The 15,052-nt window shown below is 48.5% G+C and overlaps 1 protein-coding gene across 1 annotated transcript; it reads right to left on the minus strand.

Moving 5' to 3' along the window:
• Positions 1-3,100: 3,100 nt before the first annotated feature.
• Positions 3,101-13,217, minus strand: LOC119444995 (solute carrier family 2, facilitated glucose transporter member 8). The gene is made up of 5 exons (XM_049664834.1): positions 12,548-13,217; positions 11,025-11,248; positions 9,130-9,410; positions 5,506-5,781; positions 3,101-3,864 (listed from the first exon to the last, which is right to left on the minus strand). Exons 1-5 carry the CDS (start codon positions 12,837-12,839, stop codon positions 3,519-3,521), a joined length of 1,419 nt encoding a protein of 472 aa, XP_049520791.1. The 5' UTR covers positions 12,840-13,217; the 3' UTR covers positions 3,101-3,518.
• Between the last annotated feature and the right edge of the window lie 1,835 nt (positions 13,218-15,052).

The raw sequence follows: 15,052 nt of genomic DNA on the forward strand, positions 1-15,052 counted from the left end.
TTGCGAGAAAGAGCTGGCGAACGGCCGAGTCAGAAGCACAGCTCAAAGACAGTGCGTGGCGCCGGACCGAAGCAAGAACAACGTGTCCGCGGCAGTTCGCTCCAGCCCGGAAATGAAGAGGAGGAACTACACCGGGAGGGCGAGGCGTCACACGCGCATTCCATAGAAAACGCTGCGAAGACCACCAGCTAAACGTCCACAACAGAGCCGCGGCTTCAGGATTAACGTCAGGATTTAAAGCCACGCCGTCTTCGTCGTCATCGTCCAAGCACCGACCACAGGATCTCCACTCATGACATTTTGAATCTTACGCTATTAAGCCAGCGACTGCTTTATAATTACACGCCCGGTGCCGTCGATCTTGCTCCGTAGCAGACGACGCACAGCATTGTAGAAGACACGGAGTTATTTTTCGCTCGCTATCCGGCATGTGCTGTAGCATTTCCATCATGATAGTTTTAGTAAACGACTCGTCTAGATGCACAAATCTTATTTATACCGACAAATACGCGTTTTAGAAGCAGTCACAATTTTTTCAGCGGGACTATTTCTATAGTCGCGGAGGAATTGGCTGCTGCGCTTCGGTCAACTGGGCGGGGCCTCTCCTGTCTTCTAAAGTTGTACCCGATTATAGATAGATAGATAGATAGATAGATAGATAGATAGATAGATAGATAGATAGATAGATAGATAGATAGATAGATAGATAGATAGATAGATAGATAGATAGATAGATAGATAGATAGATAGATAGATAGATAGATAGATAGATAGATAGATAGATAGATAGATAGATAGATAGATAGATAGATAGATAGATAGATAGATAGATAGATAGATAGATAGATAGTGAAATTGCTTTTGTGACAAACTGAACCTGAACAGTATTGTGAAATTTCAAAAGATGGGCAACGTCCTCAAGCGGAAAGTGCAGAAGAGTATCCTCCAACTCCTTAGCTTTCACTACTTTCGAGACCGCACTGTAGGTTGCCTCGATGGTCGCTCTCCGAGCTCCCGTGTACTTGAAGCGTAGAAACAGGGCAAGCCTCCATTCAAACCGAAGTCCCTGTACAAGAATTCGCGGCGGTCACAATCCTTCCTGTAGGTTCCTTTGCCGACGTGTACACCTTTAGAGGAGTTGTACCTGACTCGTGCATCTGGCAGACCGGAGAACTACAAATTTTACCATAACACCTAAGCCTCGAACCACCACGTAGGACAATTTTCCCGCTTGCCGGAGCACACAGGGACAACAGTTACTGAGCAGTGCAGAGTTACGTTCAAGTTAGGGCAAACCATGAGTACTGCTTATGTAAACGTTTTTCCAGTGGCGTGACTGGGAATAGTACGTCATGTGAATGACTACCTGGAGTTCCTCCTTAGCGCAGTCACAGATTCAGGGTTGCCGGGTGTATCTTTTATAGAGAATACAGACTAGATTGCTAATCTATGTTGTAGCACATTCGTAGACAGAAGCTTCTCACAATTTCTTTTATGTGTATATGGCTCACTTACTGTCCTATCCTATCCTACTGTCCGGATCCAACGGCGCTATTACAACATGTGGCGTGAAGTGATCAGTTACAAAGTTATTTGTGCAACTTCAATAATCAGCTAACTTAACATTCCAATTTTCTCTCGCAATAACGTCCGTCTCAAGTGATTCATCGGAAGAGGCAAAATCAAATGCATAACAAAAGATACCTTAGGAGATCAAATATGTTCAGTAGTGTGTTCATAGCGCGTAACGCCCTGCGACAGATGGCGAGCCTCCTCCGCAGTATTTTCAAAATGATCAATTGTCGGTGTTGCACACCTCTGCTGGACAAAATGTTTTCTGACGTGGTGAACGACATTTTTCAGACAAGGACCTAAAAAAAAAGGCCATCGCTCTCTTCAACGTTCATTTTATATGATGTTCACGTTAAATTTACAGAATGACTTGATTCTGCTTTTTTCATATGGGGATTATGAAAGCAGTAACAAGAGTGCGTTTAGTTTAACGTCAGAAAAGTCTTAAAAATTCTTGAGCCATTTCACTCTGTGAAGGTGGATGACCAGCGAAGCTGTTTACATCGTATATCTAAATGTACAACACAAGGCTACATAAATGTTTTGGTGTCGTTGCGGCCAGCGTCGTCGACTCCGCGCCGTCTCTTGCACGCCGAATCGCGGGCATGTTCCTCTTCTCGGGTCCTCAAGTCACCGCGATGACGACGTTCCGCGGCGGAGCGCGATCTACTTCCCGCACCGCCCCGTCGACGGCGCGACGCCGACGGTCACATTCCCGCCGCTGCTCTCGGTGTCGTTCCACGAAAAATCGCTGTTCTTTGGCGTACGAACCTGCGGCCGTCCCATGTCGAAGGCGGAGCTGAAATCAGACCGCAACTTCATCTGCTCGAACGTATGACATTGCGCGCATGCACGCGTACGTGTGCTATTTGGGGAACTACGTCCAAGCAGATGTCGTTTTAAAGAGACGGGTAGCAACCAAAGCGCGCTTCCATGCGATGGAAACAGATGCGATGATGATAGTTTTCCGCACAACGGAGCCAGCTGTGGAAGATCATGACGATGAATGCACGAGCAGTGGCACGAGCGCATTCGCCCGGTCGCGCTGAGAGGCTCCATCGAGCTGTCGAAGAAAACGACGACGCTCGAGCCATTGCTGATGAAGATATTTTTTGTTCGCGGACAGCGGGCATGCCCTAGGCATTCTTCTTTCTGGGGTTTTACGTGTCAAAACCAGTTCTTATTATGAGGCACGCCATAATGGAGGGCTCCAGATTAATTTCGATAACCTGGGGTTCTCTAACGTGCACTACAACGCAAGCACACGGGCGTTTTTTTGCATTTCGCCTCCATCTAAATGCGGCCGCCGCGGCCGGGATTCGATCCCGCCATCTCCTGCTCAGCAGCGCAACGCCTTAGCTGAATGAGCCACCACGGCGGGTGTAGCCATATACAGCTTCGCTGTAAAGAAGCATTACATACCACAGAGTATCTGCTTAAGTCATGCTAGACATTCGTAAAACTAGTTGTAGTTACAAAATATAACACGCAAAGCATGTGTTTTAATAACCATAGCGCAGGAAAGGAAGCAGAAGTGCGTATAGGCTATTAGTCAGGTGATCTCTGTTCTTGGACCCGGTGCACACGTCGAAGTTCTCTAAATAAATGTGATGCAAATATTGTAATTGATGTCGGTGATCAAAAACAAAACTTCCCACCAACGACGTACGGCGTATTAATACAAGCACACCACAAGGAACAATTGCCTTCAGACAACGTGCATTTTTTCTTTGTCTTGGGAACAAAATGTCGTACCTATCGTGATCGATTTCCTTGCTAAAAACAACAGTATTGAACAAAATGAGAACATGTGAACATAATTCAACACTGCGGGTGGCTCCCCAGTCGGGTCGAGTCTGTTGCTATACTAACGAAAGTTTTCTTTAAATTAAATACAGTATGCTTCCACACTGTGGGTGTATCTGGGATATGAAAAGTTCCACAGTTCAGAGCTCCTTCTGGATGGCGACGAGTGTGCGGCCCTCGGTTTCGGGCACCAGCGCGAACACGGCCACGGCTGCGGCCAGCAGCACCGCGCAGAACGGGAGCGAGCCGCTGTAGCGAGCCGCCGTCAGCACCCAGCCATCCAAGTGCACGAACAGGAACGCGAGCAGCCAGCGTCCCGTCCAGGCGCCCGCCACGCCCACGGTCCGAACGCGACCGGGCAGCAGCTCGGCGACCAGCAGCGCCGGCACGTGGCACAGCCCTATGGAGTAGCTGGCCAGCAACAGGCCGACTGCACGCACGCCAGACCAGTTGGTCTCACCAGGCGATTCTTCCAGGGACCAGACGCTGCGGCGCGCCGGCGTTTAATACGTCGATTGGTTAGAGGTTTTGTGTTCGGTGGCACGCACGCTTATCAGTCACTATGGTTTCCGAGAAAAGTACCGATGGTGAACAACGACTCATGTGACCCTATGCCTTAAACAGGCGAGTTCCTTCAAAAGACTGGCCAATGAATGGGTTCTGAGTGCTAAGCTGCACACCTCCCTCCATAAAGGAAATACTAAATATTGATAATCCCGTGACCAATCTAGCAATAATAAGCCCAATAAGAGTTGTGATAACTATCCGCAATATTCCATGTGATCATGTGTGCTGTTAAAGGGAACTTAACTGTGAGAAATTGCAGTGGAGGCTTCCCAATTTCATGCATGACATGCTATGCATGACATGCTTTTAGCTCCCGTTGTCGGTGAGCTTCGAGTGAACTTGAGCCAAAAGCCAGAGCTGTCATTCGGGCACTCAAATGATAACATCCGGACATCGTTGCGAAAACAAAACGAGATCATCCGGGCAACCAGCCAAAATTTAAGAAAATGCGGTCTCTGGCCCCGAACCCTTTGTACAGGCCTGACGTATTACATACGCTAGTTACTGCCCAAAGAAGTTGCAAAAAAATACTGCTTCCGAATTATTCCTAAGGTTTATTCACAATGCCACTCAAACTAACTTCTAGTACGCTGAACTTTTGTCATTTCCAATAGCGACATTCAAAAGGCAGATAGAGGGCACCACACACTTGAATGTCATCTTTTAACGCTGAGACAGGGTTGCCTTTGCCCGTTTGAACGCCAGCGGTGCGCGAGCTCCACGGCGCGGGTGTCGCGTCGCCTCGAGAGCTGGCGCCTGGGCAGTGCCCTCGTTCTCCTTGGCGTCTATCGCTGCCTGTCGTGCCGCCTTCAGCCGGTTTTCTTCCAGCTGGGAAGCATCCATATGGACCAGTGCACAGTATGGCGTGCTGCGATGTCGTGGGGTGTGCCGTTGCGAACATGCGCTACACCCGTTTTAAGATTGTGGCTACTATCATCTCCAACCAATCTGCTTTGCTGGTAGCCACTTCATGCTTACATCTACGCTCGATTACTGGAGAGTCAGCAGTTTTTTTCACCAACTGATTACATTTAAGTTGCATAGCTGCAGCGATAACAAGCGAGGCTTCTTCAATTCATGTCCAGTAGGACACCAAGTATACAGCAGGGTTGCACGATTTTATCAAGCGAATTTTCGCGCGTATCCTTATATCAAAAGCCATTGCCTTGGGAACAACTGATATAGCGTGCATGGCGGTACTGGTGTACCTTTAAAGCATCGCCTAGCAGTCTTTGACTCGGCCCGTACAATCACAAGCGAATGCTAACGGCCACTACAGCCTCTACCTCAGCTCCCACGTCACTAGAGAGACCACGTTCATTGCATCCACCTGCCCTGCCGGTTTTTTGCATAAATACACACTAGAAAGAACCAGCTGAAGCTCATTCACTGCCAAAACGTTAAGTAAACCAGTTTGTTATGCTCTTCTTTAAGCCATCCCACTGTCTTTTAATACTGGTATCTGTTGCTCGACTCATTGTGTCTCTGCAAAGAAATACCAACGTTTCCCAGCCTTCCCGTCTAACTCTCGCTTTGCTCTATACCCAGTGAAGTTCTCACCTGAACGCGAGGTGGTCGAGCGGACGCAGTACGGCGACGCACATGGCTGTCATAACGGCAGAGAGGAGCAGCAGGTGGCGCCTTCCCGCCAGCCACGTGACCGAGGCGAAGCCTGCCGACAGGACGACGTGACCTCCGAGCATCCACAGGGCCGCCAGCTTGGCCGCCTTCTTGTCGGCCACCAGGGCCTCCATAACCTGGACTGCCCGCAGCAGGAGCAGCTGCACGCACGACAGACACGGCACCAGCTGCACCAGCACGCCCAGGGCGAGCCGCCTGCCGAACAATACAGAGGAGTGTCGAGATGTGAGCAGTTGGCGTCCCTGCCTGCTTGTAGCGTGACAGCGCCAAAATTACTCAGAACACCAGCACCAACGCAGTAAGCCTCGGGAGGTGCCTCCAGGACACACACACACATACAAAAACAAGACAATGAAGGTCAAACGCACATGTAGGAATACGAAGGGAAGTATTAATAAAGCGGCAAATTAAATGCTATATAACTGACGCCCACGTGCACAATTCTGTTTATCTTCGTTCTCTCCAACTTGTAATGTCATGCAATGGTTTTTGCACAGCAAAAGACCCTATTTCAATCTCGTGTAATTTTCATATTTATGCACTACAACGTTCACAAGTTATGCCGAAATGCAAACACCAAATCAGGTGCATACGCACTGTGAAACGCTTGCGCAGCGATGTGACGAGGACGAAGTGGTCATTGTAGAACGTATTGCTGGACCAGTTGTGTCTGTTTCACTGTCTCGTCTAAGATGCTCGCTTTCTAATCCGACAAGAATGGTGAATGGTAATGACAGGTGCATGCACAGAGAACTACGAGACGTATCGAAAATGAAGCGCTTCAGCAAAACAGAAAATTGGACGAGTTGGTATTGCTTGACTAGATTTTACTAAAACGCAAAAAAAAACAAGAAAAACGAAGCACAAGCAGTAGGAGACGCTGTAGTGATCGCGTGTGTCGTTCTACTTGTGCTCGGGTTTTTGCGCCACATTTAGATATGGTAAACATATCAAAATACAATTAGGAATTATGTACTACGGATTCTGTACCATTTACGTATTGTACACATTCAAGGCAGAAAAAAAAAAAGCTTCACCTAATTTTTTCTTGAACGTCACACTTGAATTTCTCTTTACGTTTCGGCTTTCAGTCATTTTTGGCACCATCCCGCCGACACTTCCATGTGTTACGATCAGCGAAAATTAAGCTGCTTTTTTTTTGTCATCCCTGCGGCATTTTGCGTACGTGCGTATGGGCAAGATTCTTGTCTGTACTTAAAAGCTATGCAGTACAACTTCATTTCTAAAACATTACCTTTTGAGCACTTCGGTTAGATATATGCACGAGGTACGAGTTGGTACAGAGGTGTGCATCATAAAGAGCTGTCAGCGGACAGTACATGACTACTGTAGGCAATATAGAACTGAACAGGAGACACAAACTCTCGATAGAAGCTTTTACACGGCCGTGATGTACAACAGCTATGTCCGGAACTCCTCCGCAATGACACTATCAGTAGCGCTATCACACTGTTTCCTTTCGAATTGCAAGCGGCGCGACCTTGCTATTTCTTCAATTTTGGTTGTTGGTTAGTGCGTAGTCTTTTCTGCCATGGCCCGCCACGGCTCCCACAGCACGAGAACGTTCACCTCTACACTTCAAACCATGCATTTGCACTCATCAGGGGCACATACCGCAGCCTTCACGGACCGGGGAGTTCTCCTGTATTTTAAAACTGTTACTCCACTTGGCCCACCGACTCGGCTTCTTAGAGTTAAGTGTGGAGCCGCCGGTCAAATTATATTACCTGGATCGAATTTTCTGCGTGATTTCGACATCGCGCCACCTGGCGGCGGGGCTTGCACCTTGCGTCGCACGATGGCCGCACTGCGATTGTATACTCCCGGGCAACTTTCAGTGGCAATGAAGTGAAAGCTACGCAGCCTAAGCGTGCATATGTATAAGAGTGTTCCTGAACGCTCCATTTTCATCGGCGTTAGTTTAGGCTGCGGAAGAGAAAACGCAAACATCTAATTTACAGCAGCAAAGTAAAGCAAGGTGCCCTACTGACTGTAAAATTTGACTTATTCGTCTGCTCTCCTCTTCCGCGTTAGGCCAATAAGAAACCATTGCACGTGGAAGCTACGCGCTGATTTAGTATCTGTTCAACGAAACCGAAAGAACTGTCAAACTCGACCGGTCTACTTGGCGCAGCAACACATGTGCACAAGCGGCGCACCTGAAGCTTTCCCATCAGTTACCACAGAAAGTTGTCCGTGAATATTTTAGATATTGTTGTAAATGTTTCTTATGTTCTGTCCGTTGGCATGGCAGTCAAATGAAGCAAATTTTGGAAGCAATTTCAGCTCACTTATAACGCTACGCAAAAAATACCTGTTGACGCCGGGTGAGGAGTTTCCGGAAATACGTGGGATATGCGGTCCATCTTGTTTCCTGCATTATGTGCAGTCACTAAACTTAAAAACGCTACTAGGCGATGAGTGAGTTGTAGTTAAGTAGTTTTCAGGAAATTTCAGCATCTTTATGTTAGACAATGCTGGAGCGGAGGGGCACGTTGCTTTAGGCTGCACTGCAGCTCGCTTTGGAACTTCATTGCGTTGCTAGCACTATCGCTTTGACACTGACGTGTTCTTGCAGCGCAATAACCAACTCAAGTGTATAGAGCGGCGGCGCGCATCTAGGAACGTATTATATTACGAGACCTTCGGAGGGTCTCGTGCGACAGCTCCTATCTTGTCGTGCCTTACTTTCGTTCCATGTACCGATGATTCCTCTACGATAATGTTCGTAAAACAATGCGAAGCATTAAGGACAGGGTAACTGATCCATTCCAGGACTATGCGATTTCCTTTTATCTAGATTGTGAAGATAAGCACTCTAGGCGTGGCAATCCAACTCGAATACAGAAGAGAGAGAGAGACAACTTTATTCGTCGAATGCGGAAAGTTGGTTCCTGCACCGCGCTGCAGTTAAGTTGTCAGTCTGCTCCAATACGATTCTCGATGCTCCATGACATAACAAATTCGTAAGCAAGCAGGTACGGCGTCTCGCAGAGTACGTAGGCATTTCGCAAGTAACTCCTCAAGTCTGACACCTCCCGGCACGCTTATTCGAAGAGCTATGCCGACCGTATACGAGCTCTCAAAGTCTAACTGGACTCCAGAAAACAGTGCATTTCGGGTGCTTTTGTGAAAACTGCAAAATAATAATCCTGGGCACCTTTTTGTGTCAATTAAGGGAAAACTACAGAGGACAAGTAAGAACACTGCTAAAAATTACCCCATGTTCTCATCAGCTTTGCCTTAACCAGGAGAAGATACAAAAATGCATTCTCAGAACAGTAAAGTAAGAGAACATACACGCCTGATTGCTGAATTATGTGTTATACTGCTTTTCTCTTCTGTCCTTGCGCAAATGTGAAGCCGTCGCACGTGGCAACTAAGCTGACTCAGTATCTACTCCAACAAACTGAAAGCGCTACGAAGCTGCGCCTAACTGCACTTCGCGAGTAACACGTGTGCAGAAGCTTCGCCCCCCTAGCTTCCCTCAGTGGCATGCAGAAAGCTGTCACGTATACTCGCCTGGCTGACGTGTACGCCGGCATGCTGTCCCACGTGTTCTTGATATCGCGCGCTGCCCGGACAGTGAACTCCGGCGGCACATTCGTTCCGTACAGGCGGTACAGCGCATGTGTGGCGTCACGCAGCCTGCCGTTGCGCATCAACCACTGGGGGCTGTTCAGCACGCGGTTCTGCAGGCACATGATCAGCAGAGGGGGCAGCACGCACAGCCCGGCCTGCACCTCCCACGAGCAGCAGTAGCCAAGCACGTAGGCCATCAGGATGCCCGCGTTACGCGTCACCTGTGGTTGAAGGGAACGTTTGTAAAAAGCAAGGTTGTTGAAGGAACAAAACCAGCCACTCGCGGTTTAAATGGATATCATTCATTCATTCATTCATTCATTCATTCATTCATTCATTCATTCATTCATTCATTCATTCATTCATTCGTTCGTTCGTTCGTTCGTTCATTTGTTCGTTCGTTCGTTCGTTCATTTGTTCGTTCGTTCGTTCGTTCTTTCGTTCGTTCGTTCGTTCGTTCGTTCGTTCGTTCGTTCGTTCGTTCGTTCGTTCATCCACTTCTTTCTTTAGTCAGCAATCTGAGGTGGATTCAAAGGCTGACCGCCCTGAGGTAACTGATCGCTTCGTGTGCGCTGTGTTCTCGCGCGCCTATAGCTCGCGTTGAAGCGAGAGGTAGCGCGGAGGGGAATTCGCTTGCCGCTGCTGTCGCTCTTTATCACGCCAACCTTCTGACAGCGACTGTTCTCGGTCATCGAGTGAGATGTGTTCCTGTTTTGCAGGTTAAGTTAGTAAGTTTTGAGGAGTTTATACAGCAGATAAAACGACTACCCTGACTTCGTATAGTTGTCTAATAATGTGCTAAAGCAATCAATGCTTCGCCTTTAAGGCGAAACCGATTTTTTTATCTAATTCGTTGACAGGAGGTGAGGAGCGCGCAGAAGTGTCTCAGGATTCTGTGGAGCCAAGCTAGCGCAGTACAAGTAGATAATCGTGTGAGGAGAGAGATAATGCCACGAATTCATATATATATATGAAGAAAAAATTAGAGCCGGCAGCTTCGAGTAGCCAGTGCCAGAGCGATCGGCGGGCAGTCCTGTCGTATTCCTTTCAGAACGGTGAAGTTTTCCGGCCGTTCTTAAAAAAGAAACTTAGTTTTGTTCGGCATAATCACGCATCTTTCCTTTGTACGTACATGTCGGTTTGACGTGGTGTGTTTTCGAGTACTTGTGACGCCGCGTGACAGGCAGGCGAAGTGGGCGCAGCCCGCAACATTTAGGCAGACGTATTTAGGTTAGGTAGATACAGCTTTAGCGGCCGCAGACCAATGAATAATGACACATCGTTACTGCCAATTAATTTGATTATACCTCTATTTGTATGTTATGCGTAATTTCCTGTTCACGGCTGAGCGGAGCGTACGCACAGAGGGTCCATGTAGCACGCAATGTAAAGATCCCCTCCCCTCTGCAAGATCCACCACAATGGCTGAAGGACGCGATCATCACGGACACCTGCAGTGCGTCCCTTGTCATAAGGCACCATTTTGCCTTGCTGGCTGATAAAAGCTTCGCGTACGCCGATTCCCACAGTGCGTGGTATCAGAATGTCTTTTTTATTCTTTCCTATAGGGTGTAAAAGTAAGGAGAGGGCTATTTGCAAGTAATTTCTGGTTCTCGTATTTCTGTTAGAGCAATAAATTTTTATTCGTTTATCATTTAGTCGTTAAGACGTCTTACAAGCAACATGGCACAGTGTTACAGGCTCGACAGTGCGTGTGGGTGTTTCTTTTTGATAATATGCGCAGGAAAAACCTCTGCTTGTTATTTTTTTTCACGGCCTTTCAAACTATCTATCTTATTCTATCAAGATTCGTAACATAACTTTTGCGGCGCTACCTCTACGAGTCCGAGGAAGAAGGCCCTCCGGCGGCTGGGGCAGATATCGGCCACGTGCATACCAACGCAGCTGGACAGGGCGCCCAGGAAGATGCCGGACATGATTCGCGCCACGAACAGCGAAACCGTGTTGGAACAGAAGAGCAGCGTGATCCAGCTGGCCAGCAGGCCGAACGAGGCCAGCAGCAGCGTCATCCGGTTTCCCACCGTGTCCAGTAGCAGTCCTGCACGCACACAACAAGTGGTGTGGTTACTGAGAGCAAGTGAAGGTTCCTGATCTCAAGGACGACTGCTAAAGGGACCCTAAAGAAGAGTATTGCGTTAACCTGTGTCGGTTAATTAAGCTTTTGCAACCGAGACGGGACCTTAACGTGAGAGAAGGCTTCAAGCCCATGCTCTCAGAGGCCTCAACATTAAGAAATTCCCTGCAAATTCCCTGTAAAACCGCTTAGGTTGAAGCTTGTTTTTATACGTTTGCACAGACAAGAAAAACTAATCCAGAGAACTGAAGCATTTGCGTACAACCGGTACACCTTACTCAGTACAACTTTAAGATCGCTGATCACATCACCTTCCTTACCTGTCCAAATTGATCAAAACCAGCAGGGCAAGCCGTAGTGTGGTGACCGCAAAATACACTAGTCGTGAGGAAAGGTTCCTTATAAAGTAATTAGCAGTTTCGCCCTGAAGGTAAAAGATATATAGACAGTGATAGCAAGACTTAGCATTGCACTTCACTTCCTCGAGTAGTGATCTACCGATACGTTGGGGCCACTTGCTGGCGCGACACTAAGCGTGAGACAACTGCTGATGCGCAGCAGGCTACCAGGCGTCTCAACTTCCAACGTCTCAACGTTAACGCCGTGGCACCTCCCAGCTGTTCGAGATGAGACCGACAAAATATAGTCGGTACTCTTCAGCGCCCAGAGAAAACATCAGATAGTTTTAGTGGGTTCAGGCAGTCGTGTATTGTCCGGTATAATATGAACCTGGAGCGACATTCTGGGACAACGCCTTAGGAGATACTTTCATTATTGCGAGATTTTCATGTTCGGGGACTGAGTTAATGGCGCTGCGCTAAGACAGCGTGCTTGGCAGTGTGCCAAGTACACTGTCGCTCGTATGAGACATCGCTGCATCGGCGCCGGCCACGTAAGTGTAAGTGTCCCCAAAGGGGTCACTCAAAAATACCACCATAGCGTACGCACACAGCAGCTCAGCAGGAATGCTAGAGCGTGCGTGCGCAAAACGATCATGCCAGCAGCGGATGGCAAAAAAGCCTCCGGTTTACGATGCCGAGCCGATCGAGTGGGTCGTGGCGATGCAACCACTTCATTCCGATGCTTCCTCAGCGAAACGCACTGCGCCATCGCACGCGTCTGTGTATACCGCCTAACCTTCCACGCCTGGGCTACACACGTGCCATCGATGCCAGGACCGGACGGTGGCGGTGGCGATGGCGTGAACGTGCCTCAAGTGTCTGCATATTTGCTCTCTTAACAAAATTGTCATACTCGTCGCACCCGTGGTGAGTGCGCTGGGCGCGGCCACCAGGAGCAGCATGTCGGCGAACCAGCGGTTGTCGGGCGACCGGCGCTCGAGCGTGTACCAGGGCTGGACCTCGATGGACTGCGCAGCCGTGGACGCGTATCCCAGAGTGGTGCCGGCGGCGCACGATGCCAGGCAGGCGACAAGCATGCAGCTGGTCAGGCAGCCACTACCCTGCTGCATGGGCGGCGACTCGGCTTCCATCGACTCCGGCGAGGCCGGCGTGCCGCCCCGCACAGGAGGTTGCCAGTTGCGCAGAGCCTCCATGGCCTTCTCGCCCGGATACAGCTCGATGGAGTGGATCGCGGACTGCGGCTCCGCGGCATCCTTGCCAGTAGACGCCACGGCCTCCCTGTGTGTGCACTTCCGTTAATTTAGCCGGAATCACGACAACGATTATTCTAGTGTGGTCCACCGGGAGTGGGAAACGAACAATTCGACCAGCGATCTCCTGTCACAACCCTATCCCGTGGGAGCTGACAACATGCCAAGCCTAAATATTTCTTAGTCCCCATGTCTTACCCGATTATACCACTAGGACAGAAAGTTACGCCTCCGGAATAAACTTTAGCTTGAAAGTTAGCGCTTGTCCTGTCGTCTCCTCTTTTGTGTTCGTTTTCCTTGCGCTGGTAGGGCAATCGTGCATCGATTATCTGTTCTGCGCGACACCGTGACCTGCCTAACTTGATATTTTCCTCTTCCACTCAAAACCAGACGGTAATTACCTCTATTCAACCGCTGGTTATGCAGTTCTCAACTCTTGCGTGCTGCTGCGTCACGGCATGCCAGAAATGAGGCCATCTAGGCAAGGTCGCACGTATCTAGGCCCCTACGTTATGTTAACATAATGTCCCTAACTGTTTTCCTCCTGTGTCTGTTCGAGGCAGCGAAATGTATGAGGTATCTTGTTGGCAGCATTGCAGCACATTACCTCCTCAACCGCCTGAACGCCATGTTTGATGAAATCAGTATGCAAATGGCTTTATCAGCCTCGAATGACCTTGGCGACGCTGCTGAAATAGCGGCAGAGGGTCGTCAAACTAAATATAAATGTGGCAGTAAGCTCTATATATACTTTTGCCAATACTCCTGGATTTTACTAACCTCAAAAAACACTACATCATCACAGCAGCAAATTCATCACTAAAACCCCTCCAACCATGTACATTATCGAGATATCAAATGGCACCAGAACCCCCTGCAATAACTCTGATAGTGATTTGTGTCGTTGTAACCAGTATATAAACCTTTTCATCGTAAATCTTTAGAAATGTTTCTGTTGGTATGGTGGTTAGCTGATCAGATGCAAAAAGTCAAACGGGTTCGCAAATTGTTTCCTGAATTGGTGAGAAGCAACTTAGGGCAGCGCAGAAAGCAAATATCACGGTGGTAGAATACAACGTTCACGTTACGACGGTAGTGAGGGCACCATAAGTTAAACTTTTCTTGGAAATATCTGAAGCCATGACAGTATAGCTAGACTATTTTATAAGTTGTAATACATACACCTTGGTTGCCTTATTTGTAGCCAGGATGTCGACAGAGCAATGAACGCCGCCAGTCATCAAGGTAGACAGCTTCTTCTTCTTCTTTCCACGTGCGAAAATGGAGCGTGCCAGCTAGCTGAAATTCGTCTTCGTCACTTCGCACACGCGTCTGTTACACCAACGAAGCGCAGTAGGAATACCTCAAATAATTTCATTTAGAAATTCTATATAAAGTAGAAAGATAGTTATCCGTGAAGTATACAGTGTGACCATGAGGATATTCGCGAGGCATTTCAGATACTCTATGCAATGTAATCAGCCCCGACGGAAGCAGAGAGAGAGAAATGGGGCGGGGGGGGGGGGGGGGGGGTATTTAACGTCGCAACCATGCACACACCCAACAGGCAGACGCACTAGATACGTCCCGTATACACGCAGAGCTCACTTCCACCTGGTTTGTTGCTCGTATGTAAGCCCACATTTATGCAGAAAGTTAAGCATGCGCGAAAGTACAAGGAATTGAAGCCAATATGAGAAAGATAGAATAATTGATTACTGCCTTGAATCCAAAAACGGCACTTCCGCAGGGAACCAAGATACAGATGGTCCACTAACACAATGCTGCTCGTTCTTTCGAATCAAAAAAGGCGTCTAAGGCCACACGTGATATTCTTCTTGCGCTTTTGTCATGAGACTGCGTGTGACAAAACCGTGGCTCACAACCACAAAATGCGACATGAAGAACGAAGGCGCGTCGTCGTTCTCGAGGACGCAAGCATCTCAGAGGACGTCGAGCAGCTGCTTCAAAAGGGTCCAAGTTCTGCCTACGATACCCGCCCACGACCTGGTCGGCCTGAACCTTTCGGCGAAAGCCTGCCAGGATCGCGACACATGCCTCCTGGACGGCGTAGAATGCTTACGGAAATGTACTTCGCAAAGTCCGGCTAAGCATAAGGATAAGAGACTAAACATGGTGGTGTCGTTCTTCAAATA

This window comes from Dermacentor silvarum, chromosome 3 (genome assembly GCF_013339745.2).
Source record: "Dermacentor silvarum isolate Dsil-2018 chromosome 3, BIME_Dsil_1.4, whole genome shotgun sequence".
Taxonomy (NCBI): domain Eukaryota; kingdom Metazoa; phylum Arthropoda; class Arachnida; order Ixodida; family Ixodidae; genus Dermacentor; species Dermacentor silvarum.